The sequence below is a fragment of the Macadamia integrifolia genome, chromosome 2 (assembly GCF_013358625.1).
Source record: "Macadamia integrifolia cultivar HAES 741 chromosome 2, SCU_Mint_v3, whole genome shotgun sequence".
Classification (NCBI taxonomy): domain Eukaryota; kingdom Viridiplantae; phylum Streptophyta; class Magnoliopsida; order Proteales; family Proteaceae; genus Macadamia; species Macadamia integrifolia.
Window position 1 is genome coordinate 21,069,261 of NC_056558.1, and position 21,301 is coordinate 21,090,561.

Genomic DNA, 21,301 nt, shown 5'->3' on the forward strand with positions numbered 1-21,301 from the left:
TTGATATATCTGTCTCCATAGATTTAATTCTCTCACTCTCTCTCTCTCCCTCCTACCCCTTGTGCTCCACATTTTTTTCATCCTATAAGAGATTTAAGTATGGAGGGAGAGATTTTAGGAACCCTTTTTTTTTGGCATATCTCTCTACATAGATTTAATTCTCTCTCTCTCCACCCCCTTGTGCTTTGCGTTTTTTTATATTCCTCTTTTAACTTTTTTCTATTAAATAATTATAGAGATTTATATGGAGAGAAAGAGAGATTTAAGGAGGAGTAATAGCAAGAATTACTTCCCCCTTTCTCCTCCACGTTGAGAGAGAGAGAGAGAGAGAGAGAGAGATAATTATTATTTTTTTCATATTCCTTTTGAGGGGTTTTTTTATCATTTGGAAATTTTTTTTTGTGTTTTTTGGTCATTTGAAAATTTTTTTTTGGTAGATGTCAATGATTTATCCTTTTGAAAAAGTATATCAAAGACAGGAGCATAGTTAGTAAAATACACGTATCCAAGTGTTTAATTCAAAAGTTTGTAATTTGGCATATCAATCCAAAATAATCGTTTAATACGTGGATTTTAAAGATAACCGTATTATACACGAATAATACTCGTATAATACGTTACATACTCAATAAAAACTTTTGGGTTAAAAAAAATGAGATTAACCCAAATGGGCCAAATCCTGATTCCCAACTCTTGTCTTCGATTAGGAACCTTAATGGATCGAAACTATAACCCTTCTTTTTCCCTCATCTAAGTAAACCAAAAAAATGAGGAACCCTTGCCCCAGTGACCCCTTCTCCTCCATCTCCGTTCTCAGTGGCCAGCGACCGAGGGCGATAGGTAAGACATCAACCCCTTGCTCTCATTCTCTTCTTCATTTCTCTTCCCACCGATTGTTGAAAACCCAATCAATCCTTCATCTTCTCTGTTTTTCTTCCCATTGGTAGTTGAAAATCCAATTGAGGGTGATTGCATCTGCAAATAAATTTTAACTAGAAGCAAAAAAGATTCAAAAGAGATGACTCACATAGACAAAGATGGCCAAGGGCGGGATTCTACAAAATGGGTTGAAATGAGAACCTTTCCAGGAAATTTAGCATACAATCGCCATTTGAATTGGACCGACAATTATTTACAAACATAGTTGCAGCTGGACAATGTAAAGAATTAGAAAGAGGGAAATGACACATGTGTTCTCCTCCCACTGTTCTTCCAATACTTCATCTGAAAAATCGAAGGAGTTGAAGGAAGGAGGTTCTTAAGCCTTAAAATTGATCCGTGATTGGTCTTAGATTGTACCCCCATGGAAGTTTTAAGAAAATCCAAGTGCATCTTTGGGATGAATGATTGCAAACATTTATTCTCCATCTTCTTGAACCTTGTTTTCGTACAAAAAAGAAAAAAAGAAAATGTAAAAGTTACGAGACGAGATCAGGTTTGATTCTCCTTTTAGTTCTTTCTACCATACCATTTTTAAGGGTTTAATTTAATTAACATTAAATGTGAAAATTCAAAAGAATGGGAAATGATTTCAAATTGGAGAACCATATTGGATTTTAGTGTCCAGAAAAGCATGGTAGATTAGAATTTAGTTTCAAACAATCATTTTTAGTCCCGGATTTTTACAGAGCAATCGTATTAAAGAAGTTTTAAACACGTACCGTATCATTGCAGTACGTGTTTTATTACATCGGATTTTTTGAAAGTATTATTATCGTATGGTCCATTTAATTGTCGTCCCCGAACTTACTATAGAAAGGAGTACGCACTTTTTAATAGTAGTATGATATATATATATATATATATATATTACCAATATCACTACTCATGGAAGAGACAAAAGACTAGAGACTATTGTATTTTTGTTGTTTTATGGTTGTCGTTGTTGGCAACTCGGCCACGTGGCGTTGATGACATGGCCAGTTTGGGTGACATGGATGAAAATAATGACATGGCAGTGTCCAGTGTCACCGATGAGATAACAGAGCATCTTGGTATGCATGGAGTGGTTTAATACATCATTAATAGGTGGTGCGGGTTTCTGGGACAAAACTGGTAAAATTGGCCTATTTATACTCGGGGGTATTTTCGGTAATGGAAATGACATTTTTGGAAGATCGGTTCTTCATGAAAAAGATAGATTGTAATTTACCTAGTCCAGTGCATTTGATTTCGTCACATTCCGATACCATATGAAGAAGTTACGGCATTTGTCAGTCGAGGGCAGTTTCGGTATTGAAGATGAATTTTTTAAAAGAAGTGTTCTACATGTAACAGTACGACAAAAATACAATCTTTCCAACGGTTCTGATTTCATCGCATTCCGATTCCGTATGAGAAAGATACGTCATTGGAAAAGTATAGGGGCATTTTGGTCTTTTTATATGGATGATTCAGATGATTGAGTCTTCTGAAAAGTCGTAGAGCATCCAGTTAAGATTCCAACGCACTTTTTTTCATCTCAATCGGATATCGTATGAAAAAGTTATAAGTATTTCAGTAAAGTCGGTTCGAAAATCCAAACCGAAAATCCATCAGTTGCTCTCGGTGTTGGGTGGATTTTTTGGAATTTATTTTTGAAATTTGAAGGGCTTTTGTGTAATTTAAAGATTTTGAAGGTCTGAGTTGCAAGGGGTTTTTCAGCACTGAAACATATGGAGGCAGGGGTTTGATTGTAATAAAGAGGAGTAAAGGGAAGTGAAATGGATGACCAAGATTCGACCACGTAGGCTTGATGCCCATCCAAAGGCTGCTGAGATTTTGCGCTGACATGGACGAGATAGATACTTGTGCGTAGAATTTGATTGGTTAGGTGCATAATTCTTGATGCACCGGCGCTACACCTTATCAAGGTATGTTGTGGTGTTTCGCGCATATAAGAAGGTATAAAAAAAGATTTCGATCTTAATGATCTCATGAATCTAATTAAAGCCATCATGGAGGATTCGGATCCAATGGTCGATATGCATTCTTTTTGTGAGTGGAGACAAGCTCTCTTAAAATCCAGAAAAGTAACCAATCATAGATCGACAACACTTCTGATGATGTCAGCGTCTACGTTATGATGATGTCATCGAGATTCAAATTTAATGGTTTGGATCTATTGTCCATTGGTTTAATCCGAGGGCTTAGATTACAAGATCTTTTATATGAGATCTACGGTCAGATTTCGCCCCTGTTGCACGCACTGCCGGTGTAGCCTATGCCACCCCTACGAAGATTCCATTTCAGGCTATCTCATTGCTCCAATTTCAAATGGTCATATCTCCCTCATTTTAACTCGGATTTGGGTGAACCAAGTTGCAACTTCTTTGTTTTTTCAAGCCCTACACTATGGAAGTAAGAAAATTGAGTTTTGAGTGAAATAAGGCTACGATTTTGGTAGGAGAAGCTTCCCCCTCTTTGTTGGTCCTTGAATGAACATACATACTTGATGATAAATGTTCTTAGGCCATTAAAGGAGGTAAAAGAGGTGGTTGGAGTGTGTTAATGGTACATTAACTCAAAGCCAAGGAGGAAGAGAAGAAAGCAAGGATGTGTTTGCTTTGAAGAGCAAGAAGCCAAGGAGAGAGAAGGTGTGAGCACCAAACTTGTCAGTACAAGTTTCCAGTCATCCCAGGCAATCGGTTGTGAGATTCCCTAACCTTTGATTTTATATGATATGCATGTATGTATGCTAGGGTTAGTTGTGGATGAATGTATACATGCTAGGTTAGTTGTGGATGAACTGTAAGCATGCTAGCTAGTTGTGGATGTATTTGCTAGGCAAGGCTTAACTGTAGGGCATTGATATAAGCCCCAATTTACTGTATTATTTATTGTGTGCTTAGTGGGTGCTAAGCACTGGGAGTGGGTGCTCCCGTGTAGTGGGTGCTACACATTGTATCGGCACTATGAGTGCCATCTCAGCTTCGGCTTGAAAAAATTGGGTGTGGGTGCTCCCGACTGTGGGTGCAGTCAAAAGTAGTGTATTGAGTAGGTACGAAGCTTTTACAGGCACTACTCCGGGGATGTAGGCAAATTGCCGAACCTCGTAAAAACCTTGTGTTGTGGGTGTTTGTTGTTTGCATTTTATATTGAAGTGCGTGGAATGTGGAATGGGTGTGCACACTTGGAAGTGCCTATGAGAGGCTGAGTGTGCATACGACTGTGTGCAAACAGGGACAGATATATCAGGTTTTTCTTGACCAGACATCGGATAGATTTTTAGAGATCGAAATTGGACTCACTGATTCACCCCCCCTCTCAGTGACTGCTAGGTTACAACAATTTTATCCATGACGGGTCCCACATTTGTACTTTTGGGTTGGGCTGGGTTGGGTAGGGTATAAGCTGATTGAATCCACTACACTAAACCCCGTGGGGGTGTTTCAGCTTGCTTCGTGCGAGCACCCTACCTCAGTTGCACTTGCTCCCCAGCACCCCAAACCCACCCAAGTTATTGCTTGTCTCTGTTGTTAAGTGGGGGTTGATTTATGGGATCTGAACTGTAAGCATTAAGATTAAATGTTATTTAATGCATGCCACGAAAATGTAATATAATATAGGAAATACAAAGTGGGTGATGATAGGGTTTCAAAGTCTATCCATCCAGCTTTCTTGATGCTGGAATGCCAAGAGAGAAATAAAATAGGAAGTGATTTACAAAGATTATTTATTTTCATGATTAAAGATGTGATTTCCAAAGCAATAGTCAAAATGGGATGAAAAAACAAATATTTTAAGATTTCCAAAAAAATATTTACAGTCAGATTAATCTCTACTCAGTAGTGTTGTTTGTTACGACTACTACTCCTAACAGAGATTGATAATCTCCTCTTTTATAGTACTCTTTAGTTTTTACACATACAACGCGCGCGCGCGCGCGAGAGAGAGAGAGACATATACACAGGGATTCTATTCTTAAGAGGCAGCTGTGATAGGTAAAGAGGCTCCTTGGAAGAATTTAACTGGTGGTGGTGATGATGGTGGAATCATATTCATGTTCTTCATTCCATGCTCTTCCTTTTTCTCCTCCTCCTTCACCTGCCCCTCATCTTCTTCTTCTTCTTCTTCTGCTTCTTCATCATCAGCAACCCATAGAAATTGAGCATAAGAAGCTAGAACATAGCTGCATCAACAAAATATAAAACAAATTAACAAGTTTAGATGAATCAACCCTTTCAAAGAAATAAATAAATCCCAGAACAGATTCAATTAGAAACCAAAATGGAACATATGAAATCGATTCCTCACCAGTCATCAGGGGCGGCTTTAACTGCTTGGTCGAAGTATCTCTCAGCTCGATGAGCATCTTTGTGGGCATTCCATATCAGATCTGCATAGAGCGACAGAACCTTTCCATCACCCGGGTTTGCCAAGATTGATCTTCCACAGTATTCTTCCGCTTTAGCAAGGTCACCGTGAACCTGTTCAAATCAAAATTTGCTAAAATGGTCGCCCAAATTTGTGGAAAGAACCAAAATTTCCCCTTTTGTCATAGATTTGAAGAAACTTGTTGATAGACGATTGAATTGAATTGTTACCTCTTTCAAGAACCTCGCATAATTTCCAAGGAGCAGAGCGTCGCCTGGATTGGCTTCGATCATCTTCTGATAATAAACATCAGTTCTATCATTCCCGTGATTGGAACCCGAAAATCCAGATCCGTCATTTCCATCCCTACCATGTGATCCCCCTTTACCACCACCACCACCATCACCATCACCCCCAACTTCACAAGCTTCATCGGTCGCCTCCAGCACCGATCCATCCAATCCAGAGTTCGAAAACAATCGTTCCAGAGACTGGGACTTCAACGACTTAGGATCCACCACCTTTTGTTCCTCTTCCTCTTCCACCGAAATGGTGGACAACCCATTTAAGCCCCAACCTAAACTCTTCCGGTTCGATGGCTTCGGCACCATTGGGATCTCCCGGAGATCATTCTCCGAAAGTGCTCTGGTCATCTTGTTGATTGAATCGTCAATGGGTGACAACGAATTCAAAGACGAAGCCGTTAAGGTAATCGACCTGGTCCTTGGAATTTGATGAATCAGATCAGATTCTGGAGACGGCTCCTTCGAATGAGGAATCCATGAGTTTAGGAGCGGTGTTGATGCGCTTCGCATAAGCATTTTCTTTTCTCTGCAATTTCTTCTCTCAAAGAAAGGTGTTGTTCTTCTTAAATTGTTGCAAAAGAAGAGAGAGAAAGCGTTTAGAAATGAAGATTCTTTGAACCCTAAAACCCCAAAGATGGTTTCGAATTGAGCAACAGAAGAGAAGGCCAAACCAAGCTTCCTCGCTTAGCTGTTGGGTTTTCATAATGGTTGCTCAGAGAACATTTTATAGGAGAGAGAGAAAAAGAGAGAGAGGGTGAGAGGTGGGGAAAGAAATCTCAACGGTTGATAGAGAATCAAGAAGGAAAGGAGGATGAGATTTCCTAAAACGGCACGTGGTAAAATGGTGGTGGGCCTACGTCGAAACCAGGAAGGGGGGCGACTCTGCGGGCGTCGACTTCTCTCGTCAAACCACGTTCCGGAACCTGCATCACGTGAATTGGGGCCCTTTAAAGCCGTCTGATTGTAACTCATGTGTTGCTTCGACGGTCCATATTTACTCTGACAACGTCAATGCTTTCTCTGTGTGCCATTTTATACTAAAAACTTGTGGTGCTCGTGTTTTGTTTTTGTATTTCTTGAAAAGAAAAAGAATAAATTTTATTATTAACGTAAAAAAAAACTTATGACAAACGAATTCAATTCCTGAATCTATGGATCGAAAATAGGTGAAACAGTCGTACACATTATTGATAATATATTTTTTATAATAAAATTTAAAATAATTGTTAAATACATAATATCTTCATATAGATCTTAATGGCAATGATGGATTAATAGTAAAATGTTGCATGAGACAAAAGGAGATGGGATTTTTCTAAATGAAAGACTATAAATAGGCTTCTATTTCAAAAATATTACATTTTGTGCCGCCAACTCATTTTATACTAAAATTTTGTGGTGGTCTCGTTTTTTGTTTTAGTTTTTGTTATTAATATATATATAAAAAAATTATATTATTACCTATTTTTGAGTTTCACCTCACAAAATGACCCATTTTATATTTCAATTAACAAACATACGCAAAATCAAGTTTGAGTTTACAAAACTACCCAAAACAGTAACTTTCACTCAACAACCTCCTCCCCCTTTTCCAATCACCTTGCAACTCCAACCCTCCGCTGCTATCCCTCGCCCCATCCCATTCTTTTCAAGTACCAACCCGATGTTGCTATTGGCATCTCTCTCTGTTGACCAATACCCTATCACGCCTTCTTCTTTAAAACAATGCTTCTACAAAGTACTCCCTCATCCAGCCCAAAGAGAAGAAAGAAGCTACACAATAGTTCACACTCCAAGCTTAGGATCCAACAATTGTAACATCGGATATGTCACCATGGACAAGCTTCATTCCTGCCCCTTGCAAATTCTTCGCCTTCCACCCCACCCGAAACCCGATCTTTCACATCTTCAACGCAATTGTTACTTGGTTCGTGAACTTCCTGTAAAAATAAAATTCAACCCATGAGAAGATCAAAGCTTCTTTCGCATCAAGATCAGATTTACTCGTGACTCATTCATCTAGGAATCCTTTCCTAGGTGTTCTGTCATCGAATCTCTCCCCGAAGACTCTGAATTGTGCTAATTTTCTCTCGCACCGGACATTATCTTCAAGCTTTGGCTTCTTCTAATTGTGGTTCTACCTTCATCCCAGGCATGGTAAGGAACTTCGTTGATGCGGTCTCAGTGAACCGAGTGACATTTTAGCTGTATAGAAGAGCAGATCTCTCGCAGAAGATAGCATCGATGATGGGATTGACCTTTCTAGGTCAGACCGATTTGCGTTATCCGTTGATGATGCACTCCAGGTTAGTAATTCCGATTCAGGTAGGAGAAGAAGGTCATTGTTGTTGTCTAATATATGGGTTCTCTAAGAATAGCAAGGAAGCTAATCAGAGTAGAGAGTTGTTCCCTTGGAGATACGATTGGGAAGAGAGAGAATATTGAGTTTGAGAATAGTGCAAAAGAGAGAACCTATAGGAGTTTCAAGAAATGTGGGAATGTTGCATGGAGTTGATTCCTATCCATGTTCAAAGAAGAAAAAGAAAGAAGATGAAGAAGTGGGTAGGGGTAAAAATGTAAAAAGTAGTATGTAAATGAGGAACATACACTGCATTGGGTATTTTTGTAAACCAAAACTTAAATTTGTGTGAATTTGTTAAGTGAAACAATAAATGGGTAATTTGGTAATAAGAAACCTAAATCTGGATAATCAAGTAGTTTCCCTCATAAGAACATAACTCTTGAATATATGGTAGAAAATATGTCAACTTGTCGTACACATTATTAATGGTGCTTTCCTTTTTCCTTTTTTTTTTTTTCGGTTAAAGCCTTTCTTACACCAAGACTTAAAATGAGTAACTAAATACATAATATCCTCCGATATAGATTTTATTGGCAATAGTGAATTAAGATAAAGCGTTGCATGAGACAAAAAGAGAGGATTTTTGTGAATGAAACACTACAAGTTGGCTTCTATTTCATAGATATTACATTTTGTGCCACCAATTCATTCAATGGCTATCCTTTGAGTGGGGCCGTTAGCAAATAAGACAATCCCGTTGGTAAAGGGTCAGAGGCTCAAGAGCCCTAGAAGGGATGAGTGAGAGTCGTGTCCAACTTCGGGGATGGGTTGAGCCACCAATCTTATTTCTTAATTTCGTAAGTTATATTTTTTGGCCTATATGACAAAAAATAAAATTACACATTTGCCCTTAGAATATATTTGTTTGGGCCCACCTTAGATACTTGTATTAGCATGCCATGCCTTTTTTTTTTTACTTCATATTTTCTCTATTATTATTTTGAGAAAAGAATTGCCACGACATGAGAGTAATATTTTCCACACATGAAATTCTTTATTACTTTTTTTTTTTTTTTTTGTTATGATCATGTGAACCTTATGTGGGTAATGTCATTCTCTGCATTGTCATTGGTATAATGTGTAGATTTCTTTATTTTTAAAAAATACTTATTTTTTAAAAGGATAACAACACTCTAGTTATTGCCCTAAAGATTATAGTCAATAAAACCATGGATAAGAAAATATTGATCAAGGAGCTCCAAACTATTTTTCAAACACTCTTTAAATTAACATATTTTCTTCCTTCCTATGAAAAAAAGTGTAAATTCCTCCTCATATTGGCGCTGTGGTGGAACCCTCCCCTTATTAGTTTATAGTTTACAAGAGAATATATACATGAAATATGGATTAAGAAAAAATATAAAAAGAGAATGATGTACACACCAGCTGGATATAATGGAATGTCTCACAAGCACATAGGGGTGTCAACCAGTTAGGCTCGGTCAGGCCTAGTTGGGCCTAATGTGCCTCTTGGCTACTTGCACTGTGAACTATTTATTTAAGGAATTTATTGGTCGAGGTCGGGCTAGGTTTGGCTTGGTCTAGTTTCAAGCTTTAACTGGGATTTTACTAACAGGGTTAATTGGGCTATAATCGGATCTTAAACAGGCTAATGTACCATTAAAGCCTTAAAAGGGCCTTAAATAGACTTTAATTGTCTTAAATTTTAGAAATTTTAATACATTTATTAAATCATAAGAAATTTAGAAAAGACTTTACACTTAATTACATTTAATGTTTAATTAAGTGAAATGGAGGGAAGGAGGGGACTGCAATTCTAAGCTTTTCCACTTGTCAGTGAAGATGAGATGTACGAGGAATCAGATCAAATCTCTGCATAAGGAGGATGGGTCAGTGGTGGAGGACTAGTCTCAGTTGGCAAGGTATATTTCTCAATTTGATAAAAAGTTTCATAAAAATCAGCCTTCAGTAGTTTTGGGATCTTCTTGAGTTTATTCCAGAGGTGCTTAAAGAGGCTAATATCCAGGCGCTAGAGGCAATTCCTTCCATGGACGAGATTAAAAATGTGGTTTGGGAGATGGATCTTGATAATGCCCGAGGCCGTACGGGTTTCTTGGTGCTTTTGTTAAGATATGCTAGGGGACGGAAAGACTGGCAACGCTATTGCTAGTTTTTGTGTGAAGGGAAGAATGTTGAAAGATACAAATTAAGGGTGTTAATCAGTTCGATTTCAGTTTAAATGGTGCGGATCGGTTCGATTTACATTTATTTGACTAAAATCATAATCGCATCATTTACTAAACGGTTCCACTTTCTGAAACCGTGACCGTTTAGTAAACGGTTTTGATTTCCACGTTTTCTAAATGGTATCGGTTTAACGGTTTTAAATGGTTTTGGTTTCGATTTATTCTATACGGTTCGTAAAACGGTTCTCAATCGGTTTGTAACTTGCAACCATCTCTAATCTGAAGATCATAAGCTTATCCAAAAATACTTGGCAACCACAAATAAGAGATTCTATATTAACGATGATGCATCTTAATTTGATAATCTAGTGCTATTTCTTTGTATGATCATTCTCAAACATATAGAATTAATATCATACGACATCCAAATCCAGTTTTCTATAGCATAAAATATTAAAATGACAGGTGGTTCAGCCAAAACACCCCATCTGTGATAACAAATAGTAACAAATATAGATTACAAGTTCATGATCTAAAGCCTAAACTTGAACTGAATTGCAATAAATCATACCAAAGCAGGATAGACACTTAATTTAATTGTTAATTGTTATATGGATTACTGCCCCTGCTTTTATTTAATTGTTATACGGATTAATTGGATCGGTTTAAACGGTTCGATTTAAATGGTTTCAATTCGGTTTGAAATCAACAGGTTTCGCGGTTAAAACCAACCCGACCTAACCCGTTTAGTTAATTAGCTTGAAACTTGAAACCATAACTGCACCATTTACTAAACGGTTTTACGATTTCGGTGTAAACGAATCGGTTCGGTTTCAATAAAAGGCTTCGGTTACAAATTCACATCCTTAGTACAAATAATAGCTTCCTAACATTAATTCCAAAAGTTGAAGATGCCCAATCCCTTGGGAAATTTCTCCCTTTGTGTATAGAAAATTTCTTTTGCAAAGTTGTTTCAAAAGTAATGGCTGAGCGTGCTTCTCTTCTTTTGTCTAGATTGATGTCGGATGAGTAAGGTGCATTTCAGAAGGAAAAAACTATTTCCGCAAACATTGGAATGGCATCAGATTTGGTGAATCTCATGCAAACCATGGTGCGAAGTGGGAGAATGTGATTAAAGGTGGATGTTCATAAAGCCTATGATACCCTGGATTGGAAATTCTTATTTGCAGTTCTCAGGAAATTTGGTTTCTCTAAAAAATGGGTTGGATGGATTCATGAAATGCTGGCTTCATCACGTGTATTTATCCTGGTGAATGATGGCCCGATGGTTACTTTGATGTGGAGAGGGGTTTGAGCTAGAGAGATTCTTTTTCACCCATTTTATTTATTCTGGTGGAGGAGATATTGTGTAGAGGATTGAAGAGGCTCTTGAATTATGATGATTCATTTAGTATTTTAAATAACTGAAATATAATGTTATGATTTGATCAAAAGCTTCTAAAAGAATTTGATCAAAAGCATAACAATAAATCGCTTTTTTTTATTTTTTGGGTAATTGCATAACAATAAATCTCATGCTTTAGAATGTGTAGACTTTAATTTTAATCAGAACTGTTCTTTTAGACATGATTAAAAACATGATGCTGCAATTTGATGAGTGATTAAATAATTAGAAATGTTAAAATAGAACAAGATGGTTGCATGGTATCCTTTCCATCAGTGTCTTTCACAATATGTAAAAGAGTGGGTTGTTTAGTCATGTACTTGTATGTGTGGTATTTTAATGAAAATAAATTTCTCGCTTCACATTGATGATATCCAAGCTGAGGCACCCTAGCTAAACGTTAGGTTTTAAACATAGATAACCCCCAACATAATTATCCCTAATTTAGGAATCTAGGTGTATTTTCTCTATTAAAAAGAAATAAAATAGCATTGCTAAACTTAACCTCATAGCTTCACCATCTTTATAAGCTTTTAAAATTGTCACTAAATGATAATAGTTTCATCCCTAGGGTGTTGGGGTGGCCCACATATTTGTACCAAGTGACTTGGTACTGTGGCAATGAATGTGGATTGATCATCACTTGTTAAATTTGGTACTTAAATTCAATCATATATTCTTTTATTCAATGTTATACATTTTTTTGGTAGTCTAAGCGTTATCATGCATCTTTTTGGTAGTCCTAAATATTTTAAAACTATATTTTACCATTTAAGATGCTCAATGCAATTGAAACTCGACCTATAAAAAAAGGGGATCTTTGGTCAGAATCTATACAAAATGAAAAAATATATATATATATATATAATTATCATCATCATCATCCGTTTGAAAATTAGAATGTCTTTATCTTACCTAATCTCAACAAAATTAAATATCACAACTTAGAGCCAGATGTGAAGATAAAATAATAAATAGCCTCCAACTTCAATCAATCAATCAGGAATGGTGGAGCACATGGTGCCAGAGCACAACTTGCAACATGCCTCATCCAAGGAAGAAAATCACCTCTCTCTCCTCAGATGAGGCATGTTGCAAGTTGTGCTCTGGCTCCATATGCTCACCATTCTTGATTGATTGATTATATATATATATATATATATATATGTATATATATGTATATATGGGAGGTGTATCGGTATGTCATTGATATCAAGTATGTTAGCGGATAGCACCAATAGAAACATATGATGAAGTATCATTCAAGAAGAATATGAGGGTCATTTTAGAAAAAAAAGAAAAAAGAAAGATAGACACAATGAGTGCTAGCATACTTAATATCGATGGCATACCCAATATTTTTCCTATATATATATATATATATATAAATAAATGTGTGTGTTTATTTATCAAACTAGTCACCAATTGGCATCCGCCGAGATTTATATATGATGTATCTCTGTCTCTGTCAAACTAATCACCTATTGGCATCTGCCGATTTTTTGAGACTTGAAGTTGACAATCTCTCTCTCTCTCTCTCTCTCTCTCTCTCTCTCTCTCTCTCTCTCAGGTATATTTGCTTGGACCAGCGTTAACCGTTCTTTGGATTTTCTCTAAATAAAGTAAGTTTTGTATCATGTATCAAGGAGATTCCATAAGGAGCCGCAACAAAACATCAACCTCAACAACTATTGCTGATAATTCTTGAAAGATGAAGATGAAGATGAAGACAATAATCGCCAACTAGAAGCAGAAAGCATATTAATGAGGGCCCTTCTTGTTCTCCATCCGTGAATAATAAAAAATCCAACATGAGTCCAAGTGATTATTGGAAGAGTAACTTATATACAAGGTATTTATATCATACATGTTAATAATTTTAAGATATATTCTTTTAACTTCTTTTATTTTGATTTTTTTATTATTATATTATTTATGTTTAATTGAGTACAATTCTAACGTGTGCCGATAAGTGAATACAATGACTATTGAAGGGTTCTTCAAGAATGTTTTATCTTGTAAGTTGATTCATAAGAACTTGAAGAATGTTTTATCTTCAGGTGAGATGACTTAGTCCCATCGATTCCTTAAATTTCAATATATATTTTCAAATTTATGATGTCATATTTAGTGTTTAACGTCAACATGATCAACTGAGTTTGTCTAGACTCTATGGTATAAATTAACTATTTCTTTCCCTATTTTATTTTGAAATATTTTCAACCACTGCAGCATGTTAGAGAGAAAAATATGGGAAAATGTAGAAATAGGAGAAGGTATGTCACATGCATATAAAAAGGCATGAATAAATAATAATTCCAAAATTTTATTGAAAACTGCTAAACATTACACATAGCATCCATGAATAAAGTCTCTGTCATGCTAAACATTACACATAGCATGATGAATAATTCAGACTTTATTTTTTGCTGAAACGTACTATTCATACACGAAAAAAATTCATTAAACACAAAACTTAGGACAGGTTCATCTGTAGTGCGCATTACCATATAGCAAAGATCTAAGAGTCTGGAGCCCTCAGACACGCAGCTCAAGGTGCTCTCAAACCTTGAATTTGTACTACACCCAATATCACATGACAAAGGATCCTGATCACTCGGCCCCTCAACAGCTAACTGATGGGTGTTTATTCATTTATCAATTGGTGAGCAATCGACGGGTGTCCTTTTTTTTTTTTTTTTTAGTGAGTGCTGTTGGCTAGTGGCCAGCTTATTGGGCACTATCGCACTAGTGGGGTTAATGACTACCTACTTTTACATACACTAATATACGATAAGGCTCGATCCCATAACCCCCTTCCTTGAATGCCAACCCTTTAAACTAAAACTGTTACTACTAGACTGGGCTAATATCCATAACAATTGATGAGAGTCATGATATTGATTTGGAAGAGAGAGATGGTAGCTGTATAAGATAAAGCCGCCTCTGCCTCTTCCTCATGGTCAATCCTCGTCCTCTTATTTAATATATTAAACTCATAAAAGGATAAAGTTGCAGTGACAACAATGAAGCACAGCTCAAGGTATTGAATTATTAATCTATGGTCTGAGACTGATGTTTTAGAAGATATACCATGCTGAGATGGTGGCAGTGACCATGACGCCTAGTTAATTGTTAGTGTCAAAACTACCTCAAGCGTGAAGTGGACCTAAAGGTGCAAATTTAACCTTATCCGGCCTAACAGACCCTACTTGAGATATCTTGTCCATGAGGATGGGGTTCAGGTTGAAATTTTTTTATCCTTATTTGCGTCAGGCCAGGTAAGAATTGAATGAGGCCTCAAATTGAAACTCACCCTGTCTTGTTCTTCTTTTATCTTCCATGGCCTATTCTTTCTACATCTTCATTTTCCCTGGTCTGACTCAACTCCTACATCTCCCTTACCCCTCCCCATGGTCAGGTTAATCTGACCTCATTCTGAGGCTGGGTCAAGGTTAAATTTTTTAGGCCGCTAAGTCAAGGTTGGCCCAAGCCTGGACCTAACTAAAGAGACTCATGTGTGGGTTAGGGTTTTCAAAAGCCAAGTCCAGTTCAACCTGATCCTATTGTGACCCTAAACCTAAACCTATACCTAAATTTGATTTTATGCATGCATAGCTATAATTTAGACCCTTTTTAGAGGAGATGATAATTGAATTAATGGAATGAAACCATTAATTTACAACTTACACACGATACAAGTCTCCTATTTTGTTAATGACAAATCGTTTTGATTGCTCAAATGTTATCCCACAATAGCGGCTTGATTTCTCAAAATTGTCCCACAAAAACTACAGAAATATGAAGCGAAAAAACATGCTTTTTCATGTTAAATAAAAAATAAAGTGTTTGGTTTGATCCATGGTGTCAAAAGTTGTTTTGACGGCTCTCTGTTCGCGTGATCTGTTTTAGTCTTTGGCATTCAGGCTTGGCCCTAGTCTGCCGTAGGGATTTTAAGTCATCTACTTGTCTCCTAGTAGGGTTTTTCCACTCTTGCCGCTCACAGGAGCTTCACTCGCTACACATTATAAAGAAGAGTTAGAAACTAAAATCAAACATTTTATTAAATGTATATGAAACTAAAATTGAATAGTTCATTAAACATTTATACGGTTCCATAGAAAAATGTTACACCAAAAACCTACTCTTATTAAAAAAAAAAAAAATAATGAATCATTAGTAATATTTAATATAAACCATTCCATGATTTTTTTGATGGCTACTTTAAAAAAAAAAAAAAAAATCATCAATGTGGGATGAGGACATGAGGATGTCGAAGATTGGAAAGGATGCTATATATTTACTATATGAATCAAAACTTAAATGGTATAAATGATTAAAACCAAAACCAAACTGTATATTAATTTAAATAATCTCATTTTTCAAACAAAAAAAACCTTTATTAAATGATTTCGCAGGTTCTAGTGTAAACGGCTTGATTTGATTTCAATAAATAATTTTGATTTAGTTTTTAACACCCTTAAATTAAACTATTGGATTCGTCGGTACATTTTACATGAAATATGTGAAGGTTTTCTTTTTTCGAGATTAATTTACCTAGATTTCTTATATTAGAAGGTTGAGAGCTAATATGAATTAATGATTCAGATTGCTGAATTGATAATGGATCCAGCTCAATCTTAATTTTTTTTCCCCCTTATAAATCAATTTCTAATATGGAAATATCAAACTTTTTTTTTAAGACCGGAACGGCATAACAAATTCTTTATTTTTTTTAAATTGATTATATTTTGATATTTAATTTTTTTAAAATATTTTTCATTAAATAGAATTTGCTAAATGGCAAAGCAAAACATTGAAATATAAAGATGGTGCACATGCATAGCACTAATAGCAAACTGTAATTTTGGAAATTTGCTTTTGAAATGGACTGAAGTAATTCTCCACAAGGAAAACGTGGAGTGGACTTCAGTGGGCCCACATAAAGACAAACCATTAACATCCCAACAATGCTGGCCCAGGCCATGGTCCTAGTTTAAATGGGCTGGGCCCTGTAGGTCACTGTGGTCTGTGGGTGGATGCCAGTCCAAATTTTTCTTTAGGAGGTTGACCTATGGTTGCTGGACCTTTCCTATTCTAACAAAACTGCCTAGAAGAAGCTCCAAAGTCCCAAAGACGAGAAAGTAGTAGGTAACCTTCCCTACATTATTGAATGGTCAAGAAGCAAGAGGAGAAGAAGCTACCAAGAAACAACCCAAAGAGACTCATTCAGTAGTCAGTATAACACAACATGTGCTTCAAGCTGGCAAGAAACAAATGGAAAAAATATGAAGGTTAAATCCATGTTATAGAGAATCTTCTACCCATCTCACAGCTGGTAAATTTTCAGCCCAATAGCAGAATATATTGTGGGTCGAAATAATGTGGTTTAAAGTAATGAAAAATTATAAGAATAACATAAATCTCTAATATGTAATAATGTGGGGAGGTGTCTCTCCTGGTGTGGTGGTTGCTGTCAGCATAGTAAAGTGCTGGTCTAAGTCTAGGGAGAGGTTACTGTTTCGATTCCCCCACTTTATCGGATGGATAAGATATCTTGTTCTCCACCCCACGGCCCCACCCCTCCAGCTGCCCTTTCTTGAGTTGGGATGCCAACTCTAGTGGCTTATGAGTCCTCGATAGGATCAGAAAATATATATATATATATATATATATATGTAATTTTACTATTGGGAAAGACTTTTGACCCATATAATGTTTTTTTTTTATTTGACCACTAAGATAGTAAAAGCCCTTCATAACATGTAACCCACCGACCCATCCATTTCTCTCCAAATGGCATTTAATGAATCTGTCTATATTCAAACCTTATTGAACATTATTAGGATCAGTAAATAAAGTAATTAAATTAAGGGAGAGTGTTTCCTAAAAGACAATGAACCCCAACAACAACAGTGGAGGGTCAACAGGAATGTGCACGAAAGCATCAATAGGGGTAAGATTTTCATCTTTCATAAAAGGTAGGACAGTCATTTTGCCCCTTCTATGTTTGGGTGCAAGGGCCTTGTTGCCTTTTAGGCTTCTTTTTTCCTTAAATTAAATTAAAAGGTGGAATTTATAATACCAAAGAAGTGAACTAAGAAGTTGTAACTTGTAACATTCTTTTAACTATCCATTGTCTTATCCCCAACTTAATTAATGTAGGCGAAAAAATTGTTTTCAAAAAATTAAATGCTATTTAATACATTATTAAATTGAAATGATGCGATTTACCTTCCCTAAAAAAAAATGTATTATCTTAAAAGGAACAAATTGTAAGATTATAACTTACAACTTCTTAGTTCATTATTTTTTTTTTCCCCACTACTTTGAGTAGAACTTACAATAAGATATTCAATAAATTAAAATTTAAAAAAAAGGACAAATATTGATTTTTTTTTTTTTAGGGGGTAGAACCGTAGGGTATAAAGTAGAGTGGCACTGAATAATTTATTAGAGACATTTTATATGAGATGTGACCCCTCTTAACGATCTAGCTAGCTGTTCATTAAGGGTTTCGATTCGGAACCGAAACTTTATATCAAAACTAACCATGCAAAATTGTAGGGAACCAAATGAAGAATGGTTTCAATATCTAGAAAGGAATATTTTTTGGTATGGTGTGATTTTCGGTATCTAAGGAAAAATCGTTTAAGTACAAACTAAACCATACTGAATTACCTGTTCCTAAACCAAAACAAACTAAGAGTACACACACACACACACACACATATATATATATATATATATATATATTTATAATGCGCACTCATTGGCCCTTGCACTGGTGCAAAGGCTACACAATCAAATAGCGACATCTTCTCCTTAATAGGTATTATCTATCTCATATGTCATATCCATATCTCAATAATTGGATTTGGATATAATAGTTAATTTAATATGCAATAATGGGAGACAATTACATTGATAATGGTTAATTTAATAAGATTACACATGCATAGCTGCATCTCATATATTATATAGGAAAAGGTTTTATTTATGCACGGTTGTGCACCATGTATGGTCACGCACAAAACGTCGGATTGGGACAAATGGGGATTGAAATGATCAAAAACTCTCTATTTGATGCATCATCATCCGTCCAAGAAAAGCAGTTTTGCATAAAAACCATGGTGATAAGCACTTCGACGGAGGAGATTCAATTCTTGGCAGAATTCCATTCAAGCTTATCTTCTTGAGGAAATAAAGATCAATTTATCTTAAGAATTTCCATAACATCATAAGGGTGTAAGATTTCCAATTTTATGGGCCAACATAGTCCAAAATTTGATTTCAAAATCAGTTTAATGGTGTTGATTATAGATGGAGTAAGCAGAAATGATCCAATATTATTGGTAAGTGATCTCTATGAAGATATCGAATTTTTATTAGCACACCTTAATGGTATGAAATATATGTTATTATGTGTGGACCTAAGATATTGTTTCCTTAATGGGAAGAAACCCTAATTTCATAACAGGGTTGGTATCACACCCCACCCGCACAAAAGCCAAGCTGGTGATCGAGTTAACACTAGTTAATTCACAAACCTGTCAGGATCAACAATGCGGTGACTATGATACAACATACATTTACTACTCTAAGATAGGACCTGTATTTTCAGCGAAAGACCTGTTCATAATTATACTTGTAATTATTTTTCAAATACTTGATACCCAAATTGAGTTATAAAAGTTACATACATTTGGGCCCGAATGCATGATATATATACAAAAAATACAACAATTTAAGCATCAAGTAACAAAAGAGAATACATCAAAAAGAATAAAAAAGAATCATTCAGGAGTCACAACTGCCATGCAGCACAATCCTCGCACGTGCAATCGACATCGTGCTCGAACTTGACAGGGCCTACCAGTCCTTAGATGGAAACTCCACAGTGGGGCCCAGCTCTTGCTCATTAGGCTGGTAACCTGTAAAATCACATAAAAAGAGTTATGCACCTGGGATGAGCTTACTAACCCAGTAAGTAGAAAGGAAGACCACACAAGGCAAACCACACAAACAATCACCAAACAAATGTGCATATATGCAATTCATTTTAACTCTATTAGCATAACAACATTGCTAGATCATAGGTTTTTGTGCTATTCACAACCACAGTATGGGTATGCCTCGAGTACGAGCCACAAATCTTATCCTGTGACACGCCCATAGGGTTATCGGAGAAGGCCCACTGTTGGTACCGAAATTTAAAATGTAAGCTGACTTCCGACAAATTTAAATGACAGAAAGTAAATTGGTAACTCCACCAAAAATAAAATTAGTATGATCGGCCCTCTGAATATATCACCAGGGTTATCGACTGTCCTAGAGATCAGTCGTATGCACTTCTAACCGCTGCAGGAGTTCGATAACCGCAACCTGATGCTTCCCCCCAATAATCCCCCAATACGTAAACTCCTGTTGGAAAGTGTCGTAGCACAAAGATAAATCACATCCTAACCACATGCCTCTACATGAGCATAGTACGATTACACAATAGCCCTGCATCCCATACCACGTACCATCATGCACTCGTTCCCAAGCCTTCTACAGCATCTAGAATCTAGCATGCATATCATGTCCAAATAAAATTCCTCCATCACATACATCAAGTCATAATGAATATTCTGTCATTACACAAAGCATAGCATAATATATCACGTAAATGGACATTCAAATGCGTGACGTGGCATATGTGATATCTAGTCTACACACAAGTGACATGATGACATGCTAGACTAACATATGTTAAATGATGCATAACATTCTGAAATTAAATCAGAGTTCACTCCCCACTTACTTGTATGTGTACACAGTGCTTGTACGCGATACGAAAAAGATTTGATGTGTGGGTACATGTATATTGAGTGTAACCTATCATAAATATAATGATTTATCATTTCATTATGTTAGGGTCAAAATCATCATGCTTGAACACTAAAATCGGGTTTAGAATCATAATTGGGGGTTACCTATCAAATTTGGACCAATTCTGGAAATTTCTAAAAAGACAGGTGGGTTAGAGCCAAAGACCGGTGGGCTACATAGCCCACTGGTTTCAGCCCGTCGATTACTTCAGAACCTGAAAACTGAGTTCTAAAATCTAAGGTGGGCTAAAACCCGAAGACCGGTGGGTTATGTAACCCGTTGATTTCGGCCCACCGATTACTCCAGAACTTGAAAATTGAGTTTTGAAAACTCAGGTGGGCTAATCATCAGAAGACAGGTGGACTATATAGCCCGTCGATTTCAGCCCGCCGGTTACTTTAGAACTTGAAAACTGAGTTCTGAAAACTCAGGTGGGCTAAAATCAAAAGACAGGTGGGGTAAAAATACCCCCAGTCTTTGAACAAAAATTTTCCAACATCATTATTTACTTTCCTCCGCGTTAGGGAAATTATTTGGGGATGATCCGGTAACCCAAATCACTTTTCTAAGGTCTAATCACGTACCCTCAACCTAGATTCAAGATCAAATCAAAAGAAAATAGAGATTCTTACCTCTTTTCCAATAACACCAATGAAACCCCAAATTTCACTTCTTTTGCTCAAGAACTTCCAAATACTCTAGATCTTTACCAACATTCCTTTCAAATCCTTCAAAATCATTATATACACCTTCCATTAGACCTTAAATTTGATTATCCAAGTGGGTTCTTTCCCAAAAATCAAAAAGTGGGTTTAAGGATGGGGTTTTCCTATGAATCTTTGGAATGTGTGCTGATCGAAGACCTCGGTGAGCTGATCATAAATCTGAGCTCAAAATACCAAGACCCAGCTCC

At 36.4% G+C, this 21,301-nt stretch overlaps 1 protein-coding gene across 2 annotated transcripts; it reads right to left on the reverse strand.

Moving 5' to 3' along the window:
• Positions 1–311: 311 nt before the first annotated feature.
• On the reverse strand, positions 312–6,303 carry LOC122059679. Of its 2 annotated transcripts, XM_042622652.1 has the most exons (4): positions 5,526–6,303; positions 5,236–5,408; positions 4,876–5,110; positions 312–338 (listed from the first exon to the last, which is right to left on the reverse strand). In XM_042622652.1, exons 1-3 carry the CDS (start codon positions 6,114–6,116, stop codon positions 4,903–4,905), a joined length of 972 nt encoding a protein of 323 aa, XP_042478586.1. In that variant the 5' UTR covers positions 6,117–6,303; the 3' UTR covers positions 312–338; positions 4,876–4,902. The 2 variants fall into 2 exon arrangements, with proteins under 2 accessions (XP_042478586.1, XP_042478579.1); XM_042622645.1 differs by lacking the exon at positions 312–338 and having other exon boundaries at positions 4,700–5,110.
• Between the last annotated feature and the right edge of the window lie 14,998 nt (positions 6,304–21,301).